The sequence below is a fragment of the Gymnoscopelus braueri genome (genome assembly GCF_963280865.1).
Source record: "Gymnoscopelus braueri genome assembly, chromosome: 9".
NCBI classification, from domain to species: domain Eukaryota; kingdom Metazoa; phylum Chordata; class Actinopteri; order Myctophiformes; family Myctophidae; genus Gymnoscopelus; species Gymnoscopelus braueri.
In genome coordinates this window covers 49930382-49952611 of record NC_137610.1, presented here as the reverse complement: position 1 = coordinate 49952611, position 22230 = coordinate 49930382, and the positions used below count along the sequence as shown (strand labels likewise).

The window sequence follows — 22230 nt, the reverse complement described above, 5'->3', positions numbered from 1 at the left end:
TAATACTTAATGTTTTATGTAAAGCACATTGAATTGCCTTGATGTTGAAATGTGCTAGACAAATAAACGTTACCTGCTCTTGCCTATATTGTATGTATAGTTAGTACATTCTTGTCCCTTGTTCAACAGATAGCATGTAGAATATGGACGCACACAACACATGCGTACGCACGCACGGACACACACAAACACACATATTAACACACATATTAACACATATATTAACGTCCCACCTTTGTTATTACAGGCAATCCACTTGGTGTTTTGTGCAAAGGTCATCTCTCTTCCAATGAGGTACGTGAACACTCTGACCTGAGACACAGAGGTAGAGGTTTTAGTACTGCTGCGTATCATAATAACCAATCAAATAACATGATCGACAAGCTCACAGCGTGTTGCAAAATAGTATACTATATTGTAAATTGTATACTATATTGTCTCTGTCAGGTGGAAACCTCATATGTCCAAAACTGTTACAGCAAAAGTAGCAGATCCCCACTCAAAACTTGAGCTTGTGGATCTGCTATTTTTGAGTGACGCAGGTCATTAATGTACGAAAAAACGCAAAAAGTTCAAACATGGAGATAAGAGGTTTATGCTCGACAGCGACGATATAGTAAATGGAATATCATGTTCTATATCAGTGGTTCCCAAACTTTTTAGCTCGAGACCCAAAAGAGAAATTCGACATTTGCCCGGGACCCAAACTAGTGAAAATGCCCGATCTGCAAGCTCACAGCGACGCGTTGTGAGCTTGTAGATCGGCTATTTTAACTACTTATTAAACATTTGGTCTTTGGAATGGAATTTCTTAGATTTTTGGTATTTATTTATGAAATTATTTTGAAACATGTCTGGTTTTGTTTAATTCATAAAAAATGTTGACTTTTGGGGGGAAATTTGAACATCTTTTGAAATGATTAAAAACAAAATGTAGCAAAAAAACATAAAGGGAAGTGTATTTTCTCGCAACCCATAAAAATGGACCCTGCGACCCACAAATGGGTCCCGACCCACTGTTTGGGAAACACTGTTCTATATGGTACACTATAGTGAAAGGTAGTGGAGTAATACTATATGGTATATACTGTATTGTAAATGGTGTACTAACCCGGCGCTCAGGCCAGTTGAATTCCTGAAAGACGGCCTCAAAGTCTTCCATGGCTCCATCTGTGATCAGCATGATAGCCTGGTTACACATGCTTCCTGCTCCGCTGGCCCTGACCTAGAGGAAGGAAGGATGGAGACCACAGGGAGTCACTCTGGACTGGGCCAAAATGTATTTATACAACATGTCTAATGCCTCGGTCAATGAGGGAATAAGAAAGCATTTTGAATACTATAGGGTTTGTGTGTGGTGTACATGATGTGAATGGGTTCTTCTGGCATGGTTTGGTCGGTGTACCCATTCACACAGAACATAGGGAACACACACACACGCGCGCGCACACACACGCACACGCACATGCACGCGCACACACGCACGCACACGCACACGCACGCGCACACGAGTACACCATAACACATTACAACCGGTTATTTTAGCTACAGTATATACTGTGTACGGTATATATAGCAACGTATGTTTTTCAGAAAACTCCTAGGATTTAGAACAGTGGTTTAGAACAGTGATTCTCAAAAATAGCAGATATACAAGCTCACAAGCTTCTTTTTTTTCTTCTCTTCTGGGGTCCCTGGCACAAGTTTTTTTTAGATGGGGCTCCGCGGTCAAACACATAACAAGTTTCAGAATATCAAAGTTTGAGTACAAGTAAAGGTGGACATACACTACGAGATAATCTTAATATTAACGATTTTTAAATCGGGTATCATCACACACTACAAGATAATCTTTCAAGATTCTCTTATCAGATTATCTTAACATGCACACACTACACGATTAAAAACATCGGGGGCATCTCACATTACAAGATTCTATCCAGATTCTCGGGCTTGCCCGAACAGCAATAATAAATAGGAAAATATATTTAAAATATAAATACAAATATAAATTATGACACACACACACACACACACACACACACACACACACACACACACACACACACACACACACACACACTGCACCGCATCAGAGCAGATCTACAAGCTCACAACGCGTCTCATTTGCGGTAGGCTACTTGTGGTCTTGTATATCGCATTAGCTGTAGAATACAACTCTCATAGACGTATTTATGATTATGACGTTTTCAATCTACGAGAGCTGTAGGGTTCACCCCCCATGGACACAGAAACTTTCAGCACTATACCCCGTAGACACTCCAAACATGTACAAATTAAAAAATAAAGGTGCTTTTTCCCACGCCCCAAATGTTAACTCTCGCTACGGGGTAGTAGTTTAATGTAATAATCCATATCTTTCAATAAAGAAGTGTTTTAATGCCGTCCGTGGCCGAATGCCATTTTATCACCCTCGCTTACTTCCTGTTTACATTGAGTGTAATTCCGGGTTTCACCAGATGGGCGCGTCACTACCGCCCATTGGGAACTTCCGACAGAATCAGCCACAGACGGCATTAAACACTTCTTTATTGAAAGATATGGATTATTACATTAAACTACTACCCCGTAGTGATAGTTAACATTTGCTGCGTGGGGGTAAGCACCTTTATTTTCAATTTGTACATGTTTGGAGTCTGCGGGGCATAGTGCAGAAAGTCCCTGTGTCCATGGGGGTGAACCCTACAACTCCAGTAGATTGAAAACGTCAGAATCATAAATACGTCTACGAGAGTTGTATTCTACAGCTAATATCGCATAATGTTAACCACTCGAAACCATTGTGCGACGAAGAACAAAATAATCCTGGCTGGCACAGAGACTTCCCTTGCAACATTTTGCAAAATTCATGGATTTAAGAACTAGCTCACAACACATTGTGAGCTTGTAGATCTGCTATTTTCAAATATTAGTACTTTTACTTTTGGTAGGCTACTTTAAGTACATTTTGATACTAATACGATACGATACGATAATACGATAATACTTTATTGTCAGTTCACACTGAAATTTGTCTTGCGACCCAGCAGCCATGTATGCAACAATAAACAATAAACAGTACACACATTTGACATGACACAAGAAAACAAAACAAAACAAAATACATACATAAAGACATACAAAGACAAGAGCAATGTCCACCTCTCAGCCTACCCCAAGCCTACAACTCCTGATTAAGCCTCAATGTCGTCTGATGGACAAAGGACCTCTTCAGTTTGACCTTATTGTATGTAGGAACACTGTATCTCCTTCCTGAAGGCAGCAACCTATATTCTCCATACAAAGCATGGCTAGTGTTTGAAGTGATATTCCTTGCCAACCTTATCATACTGTCATTATACGTAGATGTATAGAGCCTCTGAAGTGGTTGTCCAACAATCTTTGAACAAATGTTCAGTTGCTGCAGCAGTTGTGACTTTAAGGCTACAGACAGACATCCATACCAGGTGGTACTACAGTACTGCAGAACACTCATAATAACAGAAGTGAAAAACAAAAGAAGAATCTGTCTACTAGCACCAAAAGATCTCAGGCGGCGAAGGAAATAGACTCTTTGCTTTGTCTTCTTACCCACTGATTCAATCTGGTCTTTCCATGACAGAAGGTGGTCAATTACTACTCCTAGGTATGTATACGAACATACCTGGTTGATCTGTTCACTATGAATAGTAATGGGGGATCTGTGTATCTCTAGTGGGGCACCAAAAACAATCTCCTCTGTCTTTTTTGTGTTAATGATAAGAGCGTTGTTATCACTCCACTCCACCACCTTATTTACTCTGTGTTGGTGCAGTCCAGGATCACTGGAACTATCCAAAAGAGAAATCAAAACTGTATCATCAGAGTACTTTAGAATGTATTGGTCTGGTTTGTCAGTGCGACATTCAGACAGACATTCCTCAGTACGACAGCTGTCAGTATAAAGGGTGAAAAGTACAGCTGAGCTTACACAACCCTGGGGATACAGGAAAAGGAATACTTTTGTGCTTTTACTCAATTTTGAATTCCGGACTTTTATTTGTAACCGAGTATTGATACTTTTACTTAGGTAAAATATCTGAGTACTTTTCCCACCATGCACTGACCGTTGTACGTCGAAGCATAAATTGGTCGTTACTGGATGGATTGCAGCTGCTACTTGAGAGAGACAGACTGCTTGAGATCGCTAAACATTAATCTGCTAGTTAACAACAGAAATGACACTATCCAAAAGTATAAAGCAGGGGTCTTCAACAGGAGGTCCGGGACCCCTAGGGGGTCCTCAGAGTTACTACAGGGGGTCCGCCAAATCTTTGTGTGTTATCTTGTCTTTTTTTTTACCTTAACCACTTGAACCCTGGCATCCCTTTTCTGAGGAGAACTTTAGCCAAAAATAGCAGATCTACAAGCTCACAACGCCTTGCGCTGCGAGGCGTTGTGTAGATCGGCTATTTTTGGCAAAGAGATATATAGGTGTAGAGGGGAAAAAAGAGCAGACCAAGTAAACAAAAAAAGTTTAATCTGAAACACAATTTTATACAATATAGAGGAGGGGGTCCCTGCTTCGTCTCTCTCTCAGCTAGGGGGTCCTTGGCCTGAAAACGTTGAAGACTCCTGGTATAAAGAGTATAAAATATGTGTAAAAGATATGTGACAGTGCTGAAAACAGGGCATTTAAAGATGAATTTGGACACATTGGACAGCAGCAGTGCGTTCGGAAATTGCGCACCAGAGCGCACTCGCCTATTAGTTTGTATTGGCCAGTGTGCTCATGAGTTTCTTATACCTGGTGTCATCAATGCAAAGCCATTGTGTTTCATCGGCTACACACGTTTTGGCTGTTTGCAAGCCAAGGAATATAATTTTAGACGGCAAGATGAAGCATGCATGGTACCAGGCAAGTTATAAAGTTTAATAAGCATCTTTCAGGTGGGGATATATTCTCTATGGACATTATAGCTATAGGACTGTCAGTCCATATTTTAAAATGAAAATCATAAAATCATTATCAAAATAATGTATTTTAATATAAAACATGGATCCACCGCAGCTGTACATGATTGTCCATCCTACATAAACAACGTGTGTGTGTGTGTGTGTGTGTGTGTGTGTGTGTGTGTGTGTGTGTGTGTGTGTGTGTGTGTGTGTGTGTGTGTGTGTGTGGCATTGCGGGTTTCTCTCGGTCCGACCCGCGCCAGGTGTTCCATACAGTAGCGATCCAGATAAATATCAAACATTTTTTAAAATGATTTTGACGATGTCAAAAAAGGGGGGAGGGGGGGTTCACCCGAGGGGAGGGGTTTTCACTCGAAATATCAAACTATTTTGAACGTGATCGGAGTGGCCCCGATCGTCTTGTGAGCAACTCGGGAGGGTTCAGATTGGATCTTTGAACCCTCACACTAGACGATGTTTATGCCCGAGTTTCGCCCCCGATCTAGGCTGGGGTAGACACGCCCCCCCGATACTCGTGAGGGTTGTTTTTTAGCCCGATTATCTCGTAGTGTATGGCCACCTTTAGACGCGCAAACGCGGGAAGCGAACGCAGCTCGAAAATAACAATAAGAAGAATAGAAAGGAATAAGTGCAAATTAGTCATTTGGAATCCCATGTTACAGCATAGCTAGCTAGCAAGAAGAAATCTAAAACTGTCCTCAAACTAGGGCGTTTTCAACTTGCCATCCGGCCTGAAATATGCACAAATGACATGGAATTCGTAGATATCCCAATAGCTGAACTCGTCTAGATGCTTTTAGATGTGTTATTTTTGACTGTAGCTGCTCTATTTCTCTCAGAGGAGTGTAATTAGTCACCCAGGGGCAGGCGGATTTCAGCCACACTGTAGTGCACTGGCGGATTTCAGCCACATGGGGGCGCGGCTGCACACAGGCAGTGCACACAATACTGCACACAGACAGACACACAGACACACAAGCCGAGCACGGTTTCATAGTAAGCTCCACTTGCGCGGAGCGCCTCCTTCCGCTGCCTTCGTAACTAATGATTCGGAAGGCATTCATTTGTAGAATCGGCCTCAGGTCTTAATGGGTTAAAGTGATACATTTAGATGTCAGTGGTGTGTGCCAGAGAACAGTGCTTCCATGTGCAGGGGACGAGTTCTGACTGAATGGTTTGAAGAGTATGAAATATAAACCAGAAGCCAACAAGGCCTTATTCTCAGTTGTCTTATCACCAGAGTTTATCTCATATAGGCTACTCAGGGGTGGGCTGCCGGTGGAGCCTACTGGAGCACAGCTCCACTAGCTTTGAAGCTGAACGCACGCCCACACAAAACCTGCCGATCGAACCCTGAGTGTCACAGCTTGAATGAACAGGAATGACCGACCTGGTTGGATGCATATCAATGGTGCATTGTGTAGCCTGTAGGTGTCAGATGTTCTGTCTGAAGCAGTCAAAAGAGTTGGATAACAGTGGCTGATGGATTCATGAACTCATTAAATTACAGAGGTGACTGCAAGGTAAATGCATAATTATGACAACACTAAAGTTTCCCCATTATGCAAGTAAATATAATAACATTATATACAGTATATTGTGGGTTATTAAATAGGCCTACACATTAAAGAGGTTATTTCAATCGGTGATCGCTCACATGCGCGAGCGCGTGCACGTGCGAGCGATGTAGCGCTCCACCAGCTACAAAATCCACAGCACATCCCTGCATATACTGGATGCAGGTTTATGGAGGTGAACCCAATACAATGCTTTCCACTGACACATGCATGCTTTCTCTTTAAACAGATGGTATAACTGTCCCTGTCAGATACAAACCTCAGCGAGGATTTTGAAAGCCTCTTTCATGGCCTTCCCGATTTTGGCCTCTCCTTTCACATGAAGGTCTTCAACCAGGAGTTTGAAATGCTGCAAGCAGAGGGAAAGAAACTCATGAAGTTAACTAACCACTCATTAAAAACAAACTAAAATGTATATACATTCTTATGGGAGTTTTTGCAGGTTTAAGGGTTTTTACAGCTAGAGCAGGTCATTGGTCACAAGATAGAAGGAATAGTGATTATAAAAAGTGTGGACAGACAGAGAGACAGACAGACAGACAGACTAAATGGGCTCCTGTATTACAATTCATACACGGTGTACTGAGACAAATACTGTATTATGCATGATGTAGGCTATGCCAGTCGCATGCCTGAATACACAGAATTATTCACAGTGAAAATGCGATCATGTGCACACGCTCACACTCACACATACCGTCACACACCATAAGCTAATGTGTGCGTCTTCCCAAGCAACAGCTTGGCCAGGTTTTCTCCCTGATTTCCAGGAAGTGGGCCAAATGGCTGAGGCCTTTACTGTATGACAACAGCTACTGTATGTACTAGCACCATGTCTGTGTGTGTTACCTCCCACACCTAGTGTGTGTGTGTGTGTGTGTGTGTGTGTGTGTGTGTGTGTGTGTGTGTGTGTGTGTGTGTGTGTGTGTGTGTGTGTGTGTGTGTGTGTGCGCACACGTGCGTGCGTGCGTGAGTGCGTGCGTGTGTTAAAAAAGACAGATATTGTCTCAAATATACATTAAATTAATCACTTCAGCCCTATTTTCTTTTTTTTTTAAGAAAAAAGAAAATGTGACAATGTCAATACAAACAATGTGTAACAGTCAAGAAATGCGGCACCCCGAGCCAGAGTCGAACCTTCCCCCCACGGCTCACTAGTCCAGCCAACAACCCCCTGCACCAAAGAAGCTAGCTCCCTCAGTGGAGGAAGTTGTGGCGTCTTCTGAACGCTACACTCTCCCCTCGGTTCGAATCGAACACGCAAGGGCACGCTCCACCTCTGACACCAATGTAACAGTCAAGAAATGCGGTGCCCCGCAGAACTTTGTCCACCACTGGTGTTACCGCCAACACCTATCCACAAGTTTCCTAGGGAGCTTATACTGGGGAAGTGGGGGGGCTATAACCATTATTTTATACTTTGGGCTATTCAAAAATCGCAAAACATACAAGCTCATAATGCAGCACCGAGTGCCGCACTATGAGCTTGTAGATCTGCAATTTATTTATGCTATTTTATTATTTTTAATCGCGAAAAGTTTTGCAAAAAAACATTTTTAACTCAAATCTTTGCTTCTGAGGATTCTACAAATGTCTTCAAAACGTATGTTGCTTTAATATCAGTGGTTCTCAAACTTGTCAAGGACCACCCAAAATGATATGTATTTGTCTGCGGATCCACCATTTAATAATATGTTGTTCCAGGGCCCCCCAGAAGCAAAGATTTGAGTTAAAAATGTTCGCTTTAAAAAATATGTATATTAAAAGATTTGCGCAAATGTTCACGATTTTTCTAAAATAGCAGATCTACAAGCATTAATTTGATTCAGCTGTGTGGAGGGAGATGTTGTAGGGTAAGTATATAGGCAGACCCTTTTTCATTTCTGTCAGGTTGTGTTCCCACATTATTATTGACTGACACGGACCACTGAAATGAATTGAACGACTAACAACAGGAAGTAATGCCCATAATTCACGCAAGGGCTCATGGGACACTGGACACCATAGATATAGAAACCTAGATACCTCATTGGCCTCTGCAGTTCATTGGAGCGACTGGTATCTCAATACAAGGCTCTTCCGCAGGGCTGTTTGACTACTGACCAATCACATCGCGTTGACTACTGGCCAATCACAGCGCGTCTAACTGACTAGTTGCTGCGTGGCTGCCTCTTAAGAAAAGACCCACCCCACCTGCCTCTGATTGGCCTACTGAACGTCCCCTTCTGTGACGCACAAGTTTCCAGCTTGCCCTGCTGAAGCAGAAGGAAGTGATAGGCTAGCCCTGCGGAACAAGGAAGCGCGCCCGAGATACGAACGCTTCAGAGCCGAAGGAGGCGTCTACCTTTATATGTCTATGCTGGACACCACGTGGATATTAGCGCCATGTGTGTGTTACCTCCCTCACATGGTGTAATGTGAAGTGAAGGGTTGGCTGTTGACAGCTCTCCCTCATGTTAGGAGTGTCAGTGGAAGGATGAGCAGCTAAAGCCTCCATGAAACCCTTAATGGGCTTAACGTTTACTTACCTCTCTGTTGTCCAAGTCGGCCTGGACCAGGGTCCCTCTAAAGCAGGGCTCCACATAGCGCACATAGTCGGTATACTGTTGGCAACGGACATCAGAGACATGGGGGAATGAAACACAGACAGTTAATCAGTTGATATGGAGTCAGTCACCACAGTAATGATTCATAATACAAAATAATTGTATTATTATTATTAATAGCATCCTGAGTTTCAATAATTGACACTCAGAATGTTAGGATTCGACCTGCCTTTTTTTTTTAAAGAGATAAACTGACACTTTTTTGTTCATGAAAGTAGAATGGAGGGATCTTATCAGGTTGGAAGCATAGACTGTATAAAAAGAATGGACGAAGCGACGCCATTGGTTTCTACAGACCGTAAATGGAGCCGTTTGTTCAGGAATTTCAAATCCGCCATCTTTCAATATCGCGTCATATCGTGTCATATCCTTTAGAATGCAACCAGACCAGTATTGGTTGGGTAGCTTGTCAATCAAGAGCGGGGGCGGGGAATGAATGCTATTGGTTGTGTAGCTTGTCAATCAAATCATCCCGCCCCTCCTAGAGCATAGCCTACTTTATCGTCAATTTTAGAATATATGGGACCATAATTTACCAAAACGCATATCATGATGATTGAAAGGAAACTTTAAACTAGCGACTGGAAGCATATAGTATTTATGACAATGTTTATTAAGGTAAGAAAATCAAGTCTAAAGTTCGTCAAAAACCCACCCGCTTGCGTTGAGATAAATTCTTTATGACACCAGCAGGGGTAAAACAGCGAAACTACAGGCCATTCATATGAACTGTCACTTGAACTCTCTTCCTTATTCGAGTCAATTTCAAAGCAGGAAGCTGGGAACTTGGTTGAAATGTCTAAAAAATGAAGGTAATAACCCTGCTTGTGTCACTACTGTTCAGGAGCCTACAGGAAACTATACAGTATAAATCAAGCAGGCGTAAATACATTGGCACCAGCCTTAGTAAGTAAGTGTTTCACATGACATAACATTGTGCAGCCTCTTAGCTTAAAGCAGCGTCCTTTAGATAACTAACCCTGCTGCTACCAGCTCAAATTGGATTCTCTTCAAAGATCCAGATAAGGATAATTGAGTAGGTGGTCACTGTTGGAGTCATGCTGCAGCATGGGGGACATTTTAATCCATTATGACCGGGAACACATCTGTGTCATTTTTTATTTCTTTGGCTATTCAAAAGCTCAGAGCTAGTAGATTTAAAAAAAATCTTAAACATTTGTAACTCAAATCTTTTAATATATATTTCAAAGCGAACATTTGTAACTCAAATCTTTGCTTCTGGGGGTCCCTGGAACAAAACATTTTGAGATGGGGGTCCGTGGCCAAATACATCTAAAAAGAAAAACGGACCAAAACAGTGTGTTGCTATATCAGTGGTGCTCCAACTTTTCCATGTCAAGGACCACCCAAAATGATATGTATTTGGCCGCGGGACCCCCATCTCAAAATATGTTGTTCCAGGGAACCCCAGAAACACAGATCGGAGTTAAAAATGTTTGCTTTAAAACAAGAGTGTGACCTAGGCCATTTTATGTTGCCTAAGTCAAAGACGATGTGACTTAGGCAAAGAAAAGTGGCCTAAGTCTGGAGTAAGTTACTTACTCCAGAAATAATTTGGCCTTAGTCAGGTTTACAAAACACACATTGGCCTAAGAGTAATTTAATCCTCTTATATTACATAACTGACAGACAGCGTTATTTGTATGTCAAGAAGAGTGTGTGTGCGAGTGTGTACAGAGAGAGAGACAGAGACAGAGAGAGAGAGAGAGAGAGAGAGAGAGAGTGTGCGTGCGTGCATGCATGCGTGCATGCATGCGTGCGTGCATGTGTGTATCGGTCTTAAGAGCCCTATCTTGCGTGCCGCCCCTTATGCCTAAACCTTTTTGGCATTTTTTATTATTTTATTATTTTTATAAAATAGTTCAAAAAGCCGATCTACAAGTTCACAACGTGTCGATATTGATCAGCTGTTTTCACTATTTCAAAATGTATATATATTTTTTTATAGTACATAATAACTAACCCTAACCCAACTTGGTCTCAAACTACGAGGTCAACGGGTATGTGTGTGTGTCAGTGAATGCATGTGTGTGCCTGCATGCTGTGCACACTCACACGTGCAGCACGTCTGTTTAAAAATAATATAAGCAGGTGTGTGTGTGTGTGGAGCGCACATATTTTAAAAGTATGTGACGTGACATGATGTGAGTAAACACGTCTCTTACGGCGATGACGTTGACAAAGTCGTTCTCTCCCAAGGTGTCCAGGATGGTGTTGATGGTGTGCTTGGCGATGGTCATCTTCAGACCCTTCATGCTGCCGCTGATGTCCACCATGATGATGATGTCCTTTGGAGACGTGGCCGCCTGGATGTACCTGGAGGACATGGCGGGAGGACAGAACATACACAGTTAACCAATTAAAACCTGGCCTGGCATCTGTATTTTGGATGTGATTACGGTAGACAATGACAGATGAACTGAATCATGACAGATCATGATAAGATGAATTGCACTATTATTTGCACTGTTTTTCTAGAGTATGACATACTTGTTTATGATATTTGCCTTATAAAGAATATGGTAGGATATATGTAGGATTCTTAGGATGTACTGTATGTTTTCTCTGTCTTGTCTGTACTTTGTCTTTTTCTAAATGCTGACCCTGGGAGCTGAGCTCCAAAATTTCCTATGCACTTGTGCAAATGGCAAATAAAGTATTTTCCATTCTATAGGTGAAATGTAAAAAAATAAATAATAATAATAGCAATGTCATACAAGTACATAATTTTTTTGGAAAATGTGCTTTACTGTAACAGCAGAAAGCTTGAAATTGAGATATTTTGATCACCCCAGGGTTCAAAATGATTTTGAACTAGAAAAGGTGCTCCTCGGAGCCAGGTCAGGTAGGTTATTGTGGGCCAGCAATGTTCGGAATTCGCCAATCAGGATGGAATATAAAAAATGGGACAAAACCATCGTGATCACTTGACTATAGAGATAATGGGTACCGATTTGCATGATGTTTGGACAAAATTTGTAGGAGTAATATAAAAAAGAAAAGTGTTGCAAAAATCGGCCTCCTGGTGGCGCTATAATAGGGCAATGTTAACACATTGGGTGCCAGAATTTTATAATAACAGATTACGTTCGGTGCCAGAAATCTCACCGTTAAGCTGCGCGGCGCTGTTTAAGCTGTAGACTCCAAGACGAGAAATCCATGTGAAACAAAGCATACGTTCATTTTGCACGATGGTCCTGGCTAACGCCTGGAACGATAACATCTCTCACACGAGTAACAATGGCGGAGCGATCGTGCATACAAAATGAGTTGTTTTCCCCAGCATAAAAAGTTTCGGAGTTATAGGGGTTTTAGAGAAGGAGATAGAACGGAAGCGGATGGGAGCCATGTTTTTTGACACGGTGATCCATCTGTCCTTTCCTTCTCAGAAACACCACGGATGATTCCAGAGCTGCTCCAGCCCCTCCCGTGTGGAAAAAAACAAAAAAGACTGAAAACACGGTTCAGACCGTGTTTGGTACCCGATGTGTTAAAAGGGTGGCATTTGTTCTTCAACTGTGTAAATGTGCGTGCGAAGTGTCACCGCAATCGGACGCTGCGTTCATGATTTGTGGCATTTTGTTCAAAACGGGCCACTCCTGCAAACTTTAGATGTCAATGTTAGCCAATCAGGGTGGAATAAGAAAAATTAAACAGATCCATCTTGATTACATGACTATAGAGATCATGTGTACCGATTTGCATGAAATTTGGATACAATCTGAAGGCTTAATATTGGTGGCGCTATGAAAGGCAAATGTGAAAATTGCAGGGCAGATGTTTTTCCTTGGCCTCTGGGGAGTGTGCGTGCAAAGTTTCACGCAGATCGGTGCAGTTATAGGTAAAAAACGCAAATCACCATGAGGCTGATTTGAAAATTTTCAAGTGGCATTTCTTCCTCGGCCTAATGGAAATGTGCGTGTGAAATCTCACGGAAATCGCAAGCTGTGTTCATGATTTGAGGCATTTTGTTCAAAACGGACCAATCCTGCAAACTTTGGAAGCCAACCTTAGCCAATCAGGATGGAATATGGAGAATCGGACAGATCTGTGTTGATCACATGACTATAGAGATACTGTGTACTGATTTGCGTGATGTTTGGATAAAATCTGTAGGAGTACTGTCAAAAAAATTGTTTTGCAAAAAGCGGCCTCCTGGTGGCGCTATAACAGGCCCATGTGAAAAATTGGGGGTAGAAGTTTGGCTCTGGCATCCAGGGAGTGTGTGTGCACAGTTTTGCTGCGATCATGCTGATGGTGGCGGAGATTAGCTGTACACAAAATGACAGAATGACACACGGACGGACACACACACACACACACACACGGACACACACGGACACACGGACAGGGGGTAAAACATACTCTCGCCATGCCTTTCGGCCTGGCGGAGACAATAAAGTAGGAGATTTGGCTTATAAAAGTTAGGACTAAACCTAAGCTTTCCTGGCTGGGACTAGCCCTTAGCTATGCTGCTATACTGTATGCTTAGACTGCAGGGGGGCTTCCTATGGCGCACATAAGTCCTCTCTCCTCACCCCCATCTCCATCCTCCCTCTCCCTCTCACTCTCTCTTTCTCGCCCCTCCGACATTGTCAAGACAGATGGCCGCCCACCCTATAGAGCAGCCTGGTTACACTCAAGGTTTCTTGCCGTTAAAGGGGAGCATTTCCTTGCCACGGTCGCTAAAATGCTTGCTCAGGTGCATCTTGACACAACTTGTTAGACATTTTAATTGAATGAATCATTTGAGCTAGTAACTCCCTATTGTTATGAAGTCCAAATCAAACACTGTCCCCTCACTACATTGGAGTGCACTGCTTTTTAATGCATAAAATGTACACAAAAATAAATATTATGAGACTTAATCAACATGTAGGCTACTACAAACACGTAAATGTAATTAGGTAAGTATGCAATAAATAAATGCTAACTCTGGGTGAAAAAAGGTAATTTAAAAAATGTATTGTAATATCCCTTGTCATTACTAAGAGAAATACAGCAAATTATATTTAATACAATATGCATTGTGTGTGCAATATGCATAGGCACACACACCTGATTGGTATAATTTAGAAATGCATAAATAGTGGCATATGGCGCCCATGTGAGCCCCACTGACCCAGCTACTGATCTGCTAACAACTTAAGGAGCAGCTTAAAGTCTTTTCCAGGGGATCAGGGCAATATAGCAGGCTGTGTTCTGCCTGAATGCAGCGCTGCTGCTCAGCGCATCGTGCTGCTGGTAGTATCCATGGACCTAATCTAAAAATCCAGGGCCTGATACTGAATTGATACAGGCTGTCTACATGCAATCATTCACTGGTCACTGTGGAAAATCTTTCACTTTCCAAAAGCGCAAACTGTGTCTCTGCAAAGTACTTTTAGTTGACCTATACCTACAGTGCAGCGCGTGTTATAATAACAGTAAGAAGTCTTACGCTTCACAATTCTTCTTTCTTGTTAAAAAGTAACAAAATGTAAAAAGGACAGGCACTAATAAGCTACTAGCTTCTGCCTTTTTGATCATGCATTGTTCAAAGAGTATCGAAATAAACTATTCATTAATTCTGTCTTAAGCTTTAGTTGTGAACTTTTCCACCATTTGCATTTTCAAAAACAATTTCCAATGCATTTTATACATTGCATTATACACCCTGGTAGAGAGAGGGGAAGATCAGGTGAAGCCACAGAAAATCTATAAAAGTTGGAATGACAGGGGGAGGTGCAACTCTTGCTCACAGGAACTAAAACCAACTGTGTGTGAGACACAGATGTGATGATTCAGCACATTTAAGGCCTTCATCACACAAATCTATGGAGGATCATGGAACAACTTCTAGGAACAAAGGAGAACTACAATAGTGTGTGTGTGTGTGTGTGTGTGTGTGTGTGTGTGTGTGTGTGTGTGTGTGTGTGTGTGTGTGTGTGTGTGTGTGTGTGTGTGTGTGTGTGTGTGTGTGTGTGTGTGTGTGGGCGCGGGTGCGGGTGCGTGCGTGCGTCCCTGCGTGCGTGAGTGTATGTGCGTGACTCTGCGTAATGATAGCTCGTCCTCATTCTACGTGCCATCTGGTGATCGTGTCAGTGTGTCAGTGTGATGATTGCAGTGCGTACGTGTAGATCACTGTTTCACACCCGTGGGTCATAGACCATCAAGAGTGGCAACACAACCCAACCAAACATTCAAACCCGCTCTCAAAACCCTCCTCTTCAATATGGCTTTCCCCAGCTAACTGCACACTCCCCTATCTCACCATTCCACTGTTTTTATTGATTTTATTCCTTAGCCTTTGTGTTTTTTTCCCAATAAAGTTGCTCTTCTTTTGCTGTTTTCTCCTCCCCCCCATGTAAAGCGCTATATAAATGTGAGATATTATTATTATTATAATTATTGTTATTACTGTTCTGGTTGAGTTGTGGAAGAGCAACTTTACAGGTGTAATATTTTGTTATGGGTCATAATTGCTTAGAATGGATGTGCTGAAATTATTTGATATCTTTAGCCCATTACATTGCAAGATTTTAACCACTTTAGCCCTATATATGAGTAGTGAAAACAGCCACGCTGCTTTTCCTTTTTTTTTTTTTTTTTTTACCTATAATGACATACTGGGAATAGGGATAGCCAGGATTAAGGAGGTTAATAAAAAAAGAAAAATAATATCTCAAAGGTATAAAAAAGGTATAAACGTGTTCTTTGAATATTGAGCACTGAACCGGAGGTAACAGTAATTTTTCAAATACACGTCCCAAATCAGAGGAGATTATATTAGTGGATCACATGATGACGCTCTTGACCCAGAGAGAGACAGGGTCTCTTGGGATCAGTGGGTCAGTCAGTCTATTCAAGGATTCCAGAGCTTACCAGTTACGGTTCCTGCAGTCAAACGCTGCCACCCCGTTAGCGTCCGGCGTCCATTTGATACCTGACAGAAAGACAGTGGTGGAAAAAGTACTCAAACGTTGTACTCCAGTAAAAGTATCAATAATGCAATGTAGAAATACTCCATTACAAGTAAAAGTCTGGAATTCAAAATGTACTTGAGTAAAAGTACTCATTATGCAGAATGTCCCATTTCACAAGTTTTCAAAAAGAAATCTTTTGAAAATAGCAGATCTACAAGGTCACAATGCATCGCATCGCGATGCATTGTGAGCTTGTAGATCTGCTATTTTCAAATGGCCAAAATATATATAAGGCTGAAGTGGTTAGAGTATGTTTTGTAATAATAATACAAATCTACAAAGTAACTAGTAACTCAAGTTTTCAAATAATTGTAGTGGTGTAAAAGTACAATATTTGCCTCTGAGATACAAGTAAGTACTGAAAATTGGAAATACTCCAGTAAGGTAAAGATACCTCAAAACTGTGCAGTACTTGAGTAAATGTACTTAGTTACTTTACACCACTGCAGAACGACAATGACAGTTTACAATCCCAGCACAGATTATTACATCATTCACAGATCAATTAGGTTGAATGGTGTATATTAAAGCCTCTTCTACCCCGGATTTGAACCCGGTTTCCTGCGCAAATGCCTTTATTTTTTTTACCATTTAGCTAATAGAGCCTGCCTGCTTGCTCAGGGGATGTTTTTTTTGTCAGATCCTGTGTCTAGGTGAGATGATCTTTAACACAATCTAAATGTCTCAATAGAAGAGCAGGGAGACAAAATGCAACCACCCCAATTGTATAAGATATATCGTATTAGCATACTCTACCATACAGATTGGACAAAATTACATTTTAGTCATTAAAAGAAAGTTACATAGTGCTGCTATGCAACAGTACAGAACAGATTATAGTGTTTTGTTTTTGTCATTACTTTGTCAATATGTCAAATGTCATGATGAAGAAAAATGAGTCAATCATCATTGTTCGTGAATAAAACACAGTCCTGGGAGGAGGAAAGAAAAACTATTTTACAGCTATTATTAACAATCTCATCCACCTGTTATCATGGATAAATTGTATGAGTGTGGAATAAAAAAAAATCTGGGCTCCAATACCGGGGTAGATTCTGAAGAAGCCGGTTGAGCTGCCAAAGTATTGCCAGGTGAGAGTCGGGTCTTTGTTGAAGTTGTTGACGAAGACGTCGTTCAGCGCCTCAGAGTTATAGATGGCGTTCAGAATGTTGGGATCTGTGTGCAGACGAGAAAGATCACTCAGTGACTAGAGCCTGCACTTATATGGTTGTGCAGCGATATCGTTCGGAAAGAAATAACGTAACAAACAATTTGGAAATACGTTATTATTTTCGAGTGACACTTTGTTACTGAAAGATATATCAGGTTGTATACCAAATTGGACACTAGATACACCGCCTCTCCATCATGTTCAACGATTGTAGTGGAGTAAAAATACAGCATTTGCCTCTGAGATATAGTGGAGTAGAAGTAAAAGTATTGGAAATTGGAAATGCTCAAGTAAAGCACAAATACCTCAAAATTGTACTTAAGTACAGTACTTGAGTACATGTACTTAGTTACTTTACACCACTGGACACAACGTTAGCAGGGGAAAAAAACCAAAAAAACCAAAAAGACACATTTGATTGACCTCTGTTGAAGACGTTGGTGGGGATCTGGATGTCGCTCTGTAGTACGTTGACTGGAATGTTGTTGAAGTGTGCGTTCTCCTCCAGGGGAAACTCTCCCCCCAGCTCAATGAAGTCCCCTGATTTGTCGTCCAAGGAGTTGATCATCATGGAGTTGTAGTAGTCAAACTGTCAGAGGAGAGGAGGACACATTTAGAGGTCTTATGGAACATATTGTGTATTTACATACAGTTACTGTTTTTTTTTTTTTTTACTTCTGTTTATTGGGGTCTAACTGGGGGGAAGTGGTGTTGTTTATTAAATACACAAATGGCTATTTGTGTTATTAGTCATGTTCTTTTACATATTGGGCTGGGGGGGTCTTTTTTGGGGGTCTTTTTATGCCTTTATTGATAGGAAAGTAGACTGACAGGAAATGGGGAGAGAGATGGGGGGGGGGTGACACACAGCAAAGGTCTTCGGGATTGGAAGTCGAACCCACGATACGCTGTCAAGCTGGAATGGATTACCAGCGTATGTGGTATGCGCCTGGACCGCTAGGCCAGCCGGCGCCCAGCGGGGGGTGTCTTAATCCATTAAGACAGGGAAAGCATCTGTGTCATTTTGGATGTCTTTGGCTATTCAAAAATAGCAGATATACAGGCTCATGAGCTCCTAGAACTGCTATTTTCTAAACATCTCGACAACTTCTGCAAATCTTTTAATATACATATATTTTTTAAAGCGAACATTTTTTACTTCAATATTTGCTTCCGTTATTATTTTAGATGGGGGTCCTTGACATGGGATAAGTTGGAGCACCACTGATATAGCAACCAAAGCACAAAAAGTAAATGTATTTGGCCGCAGACCCCCATCTCAAAATACACCTGTCAGCGAGTGGGAGTGTTGGGCAGGAGGAGTAGGACGAAGGCCCTACGTCCTCCTGGTGGGGGCTCCTCACTGGAAGGTGAGTCAGTAGGATACGACAGCAGTGACAACACAGAAATGTGTGTGGGGACTAAATTGGGGAGAAAACGGGGTAAAAATAATAATTGGCTACTCTAAATTAAGAAAAAAAAAAAGAAGAAGAAAAATGACACAGATGCGTTCCCGGTCTTAAAGGGTTAATTGAGTGTGGCTCTCCTGTAACAGACTGATTGAGCATCCTATCCAGCGTGCAACGTTTGCAGTTGACCAGTAAAAGACAAACTTAACACACTACTGGCCTGCTTATTTGGTCTTCACAGACATTATAGAAAACATAATTTCTTTACTTTACGGATATGAATGGATATACTTTAACACTTGGACAGGGATACAGAAAATGACAAACCGTTAAAGTGGCATTGAATTCATGGTACAAATCTGCATCCTCCGCAGACTCCGCTAATCTCTGTGGAGAGAAACGGAGATAACAAACTGTGAGCATTTCTCATCTTGAGAAAACAAGGGTAAACAACAGATAGAATATATACTGTAGTGTCTGTGGTTCATTCTTATTTTCTCACCTTTACCGACTTCATCTTACTTCCCAGCATGCGCTCGATGTCGTCAGAGAAATCCTTCACCATGTCTTGCCCGTCCACTTTCACCATCTTGATGATGGACTCCACGTCCTTGAGTTTCTAGAAAAATCCAGAGCGCATACAGTACATACCATGGATGTTTCATTTATTTTGTTGAAAACTGGCAACATACTTTAAATCAGTGCTTCATAATATTAATCAGATTTAATACTATGAAGTATTAAATCAAATATATTGTAGATAGTTAACATACTTCTAGCATCTAGCATCTATCCATAAGCAAAGCTTCAATGGGTGTCATTGGTGCCAGGCACGCACCCATGAGAGGAGATTAAAAGAAATCCCAATGTCCAATGCAATGGGTGCTGAATATACTTAATAGATATATACAGGTATATAACCGCAAGTGGAGCCTGCAGTACCACCACGGCCGAAGACACCATCACGCCCCAGTGAAATGTTTGGAGCGGGGGAGTCTGGTGCAACGCACAGGTCCTGGACCTGGTGAGACGAAGGAGGGGCCCGGACAGGAGGCCATCCACAGAGCCTAGCCCCTCCACGTGCCAGAGCCTCTCCTCTCCCCCAGTCCCGGCAGAGTAGTTCCGGAGAAGCGGATTGAGTGGCCCTGTCTTTCCCTATAGGACTGACCGTGGGTAGCTACTGGGACATAAGTCGGGGCTTGATCAACCCTGGCTGGGTCACCTGGGCGAGGGTATATGTTGCGAGACCCAAAACACCCGATGACCCCAGGCTACAACACTGATGATACGTACCAGGTGCATCCATCCACATGATGTTTTTTATTTATATATCTTGTAGATTATAGCAGAAAGATCTAAGTAGCAAGTATCTTCCATTATTTTCGCCGGTGCCTTACCCATTATCCCTAAACTTCTTTGCAATTTTTTACTATTTTTAAAAACATTTTAAATAGTTCAAATAGCCAATCTACAAGCTCACAACGTTGCCTCCTAACTGCACTTGAGCTGGATTTGGGTAAAGTGATGACAACATAATGACACATGCAAGTATCTGACAATGTAAAGTCACAATACCAACTTTGATGAGGCAGTGTTGTGTTGTTTTAAAAACATGATAATTTTTTTCTCCATTTCCTGAAAAGATAATATTTTGGACACTTTGGTTTCTGCCCGACAGCAGAGATAAGCTGGAAAGACAAGCTCATGTCTTTTTATCTATCGAAAGTAAACAACATACTATACCTACAGTACTATAGCCCATAAGAGATGCTCTCTTATTATATTGAGTTTTTACCTTTTTCAAATAGGTGCATTGTCAATATTTTCAGTCTCCCAGTAAAACGGGGTAAATACATAGAATCATACTTAAACCCTTATACTTAGTTGACCGGAGTCCCCCAGGGCTCTATACTAGGCCCTAGGCATGAAACGATTCACTCAACTCACGATACGATTCGAATCACGATACTAGGTGCACGATACGATGTTTCACACTTTTTTAAACATGTTTTCATATTTTCTCTTACACAAATCATATATTCTTCTCTCTCTCTTTTTTTTTTTTTTTTTTTTACAATACTGTGTTTTCTCTTATCTTCTTTTCAATACAGTAGTAAATGACTGAAAACTCTTTTATCAATTTTCTTACAAAGATCCTATTTTTTTTATGAAATCGATTTAAATTGTCACCAGTTTAAATCGATTTACGATAAATCGTTTCATGCCTATTAGGCCCCCATCTGTTTTCACTCTTAAAATAAATATGTTAGTGGTCGCATGAAGGTGCACGGTACATTCTGTGGTAGTCCAGCCAGTATAGAACAACTGAGAGATGTCTTATCTGAGTTGGATGGACGGACTGTGATCCTTTGTGACACAACGTTAGCAAAGACACGTTTGCGCGCGTACAAAATATGTTAGTGTAGACAGAGCTTAGTGTATATAAGCTCACACAACGCGATCTCCGGCTAATGTTTGCCCTCAGAATCGGGCCACTAAGGGTTCAAGTAAATAAAGAAGTGCAGATGTTACTCTGTGTGGAGTATGCATGTTCTCCCCGTGTCACAAAAACATGTAGTAATCCTGGTCGCTATACCCGTCATGGGGGAGGCGGTATAGCAACCCGCCTGATGGAGGGGAAGGGAACTGGTTGGAATAACGTGTTCCTTCCACGCGCTACGTCCTACGGGGGAGTTTTCCCCGGTAGGAGGAGGCATGAGCTCGGCCCTGGGCTCCCTGGGCTGGTGGAGGGAGTGTAGCGCCCAGGATCACTTAGAAAATTGGCACCGGGTGAAAAAGGGTTACAAAATCGTGGGATAAAAAAAATGTAGAAAAAAAAGAAGTGCAGATGTGGCTACTATACAGTATATAAATAAGCACAGTGCATCACAATCCTGATGACCATAATGGTATAAACATTACTTTAATCCCTTTAATGCATACTTGCTGCGTCATTGTGTTGCCTTGTGTGACTCAATGCATATACTGTTCACACACACACATAACACACACTTGTGTGACCCTTGTGTGACTCAATGCATAGCGTCTCTGTCGGGTGGAAACCTCAGGATTCAAATAAAAAAACATCAAAAGTAGTAGATCTACAAGCTCAAAACACGTCGTGTTTCGAGCTTGTAGATCTGCTACTTTTGATGCTTTTTTTTTTGATGACCAATATTTACAAGTGACTTTACAGAAAAACAAGCCCAAGGTCCCTTATAATAAGAGGACTTGGCAACACTGAGTACAACTTGAGAGTGAGAATATATATGTTGTCAGTATGTACATTCAGACATGCAACATGATTCATAGTCTCACATAGCCATATGATCATAGATCTACGCCTATCTGATGACGTCAACATTCTACATATGGGCTAATTAGGTGGAAACAATTAAGGGGGGGAAATAACATTTGCAGAACCAATGTAAATACATTAGGGCAGTCCTTCATATTGGGAAAATTTTCGCTGCTGTTCGACTAACCTTTTTCACAGACAAAAATCTACAAGCTCAAAACACGTCG

General features: G+C 41.6%; 1 protein-coding gene across 1 annotated transcript in view; it reads right to left on the bottom strand.

Moving 5' to 3' along the window:
* The window catches only part of LOC308092362 (voltage-dependent calcium channel subunit alpha-2/delta-4-like), a gene marked incomplete at its 5' end in the record, with an annotated part of 128620 nt that overhangs the window by 89248 nt on the left and 17142 nt on the right, over positions 1 to 22230 (bottom strand). The window contains 10 exon segments of the mRNA XM_080438213.1: positions 234 to 312; positions 1112 to 1225; positions 6793 to 6882; positions 9062 to 9136; positions 11326 to 11476; positions 16025 to 16085; positions 17170 to 17301; positions 17720 to 17885; positions 19033 to 19092; positions 19208 to 19324. Of these exon segments, the coding sequence (XP_080294339.1) occupies positions 234 to 312; positions 1112 to 1225; positions 6793 to 6882; positions 9062 to 9136; positions 11326 to 11476; positions 16025 to 16085; positions 17170 to 17301; positions 17720 to 17885; positions 19033 to 19092; positions 19208 to 19324 (1045 nt within the window).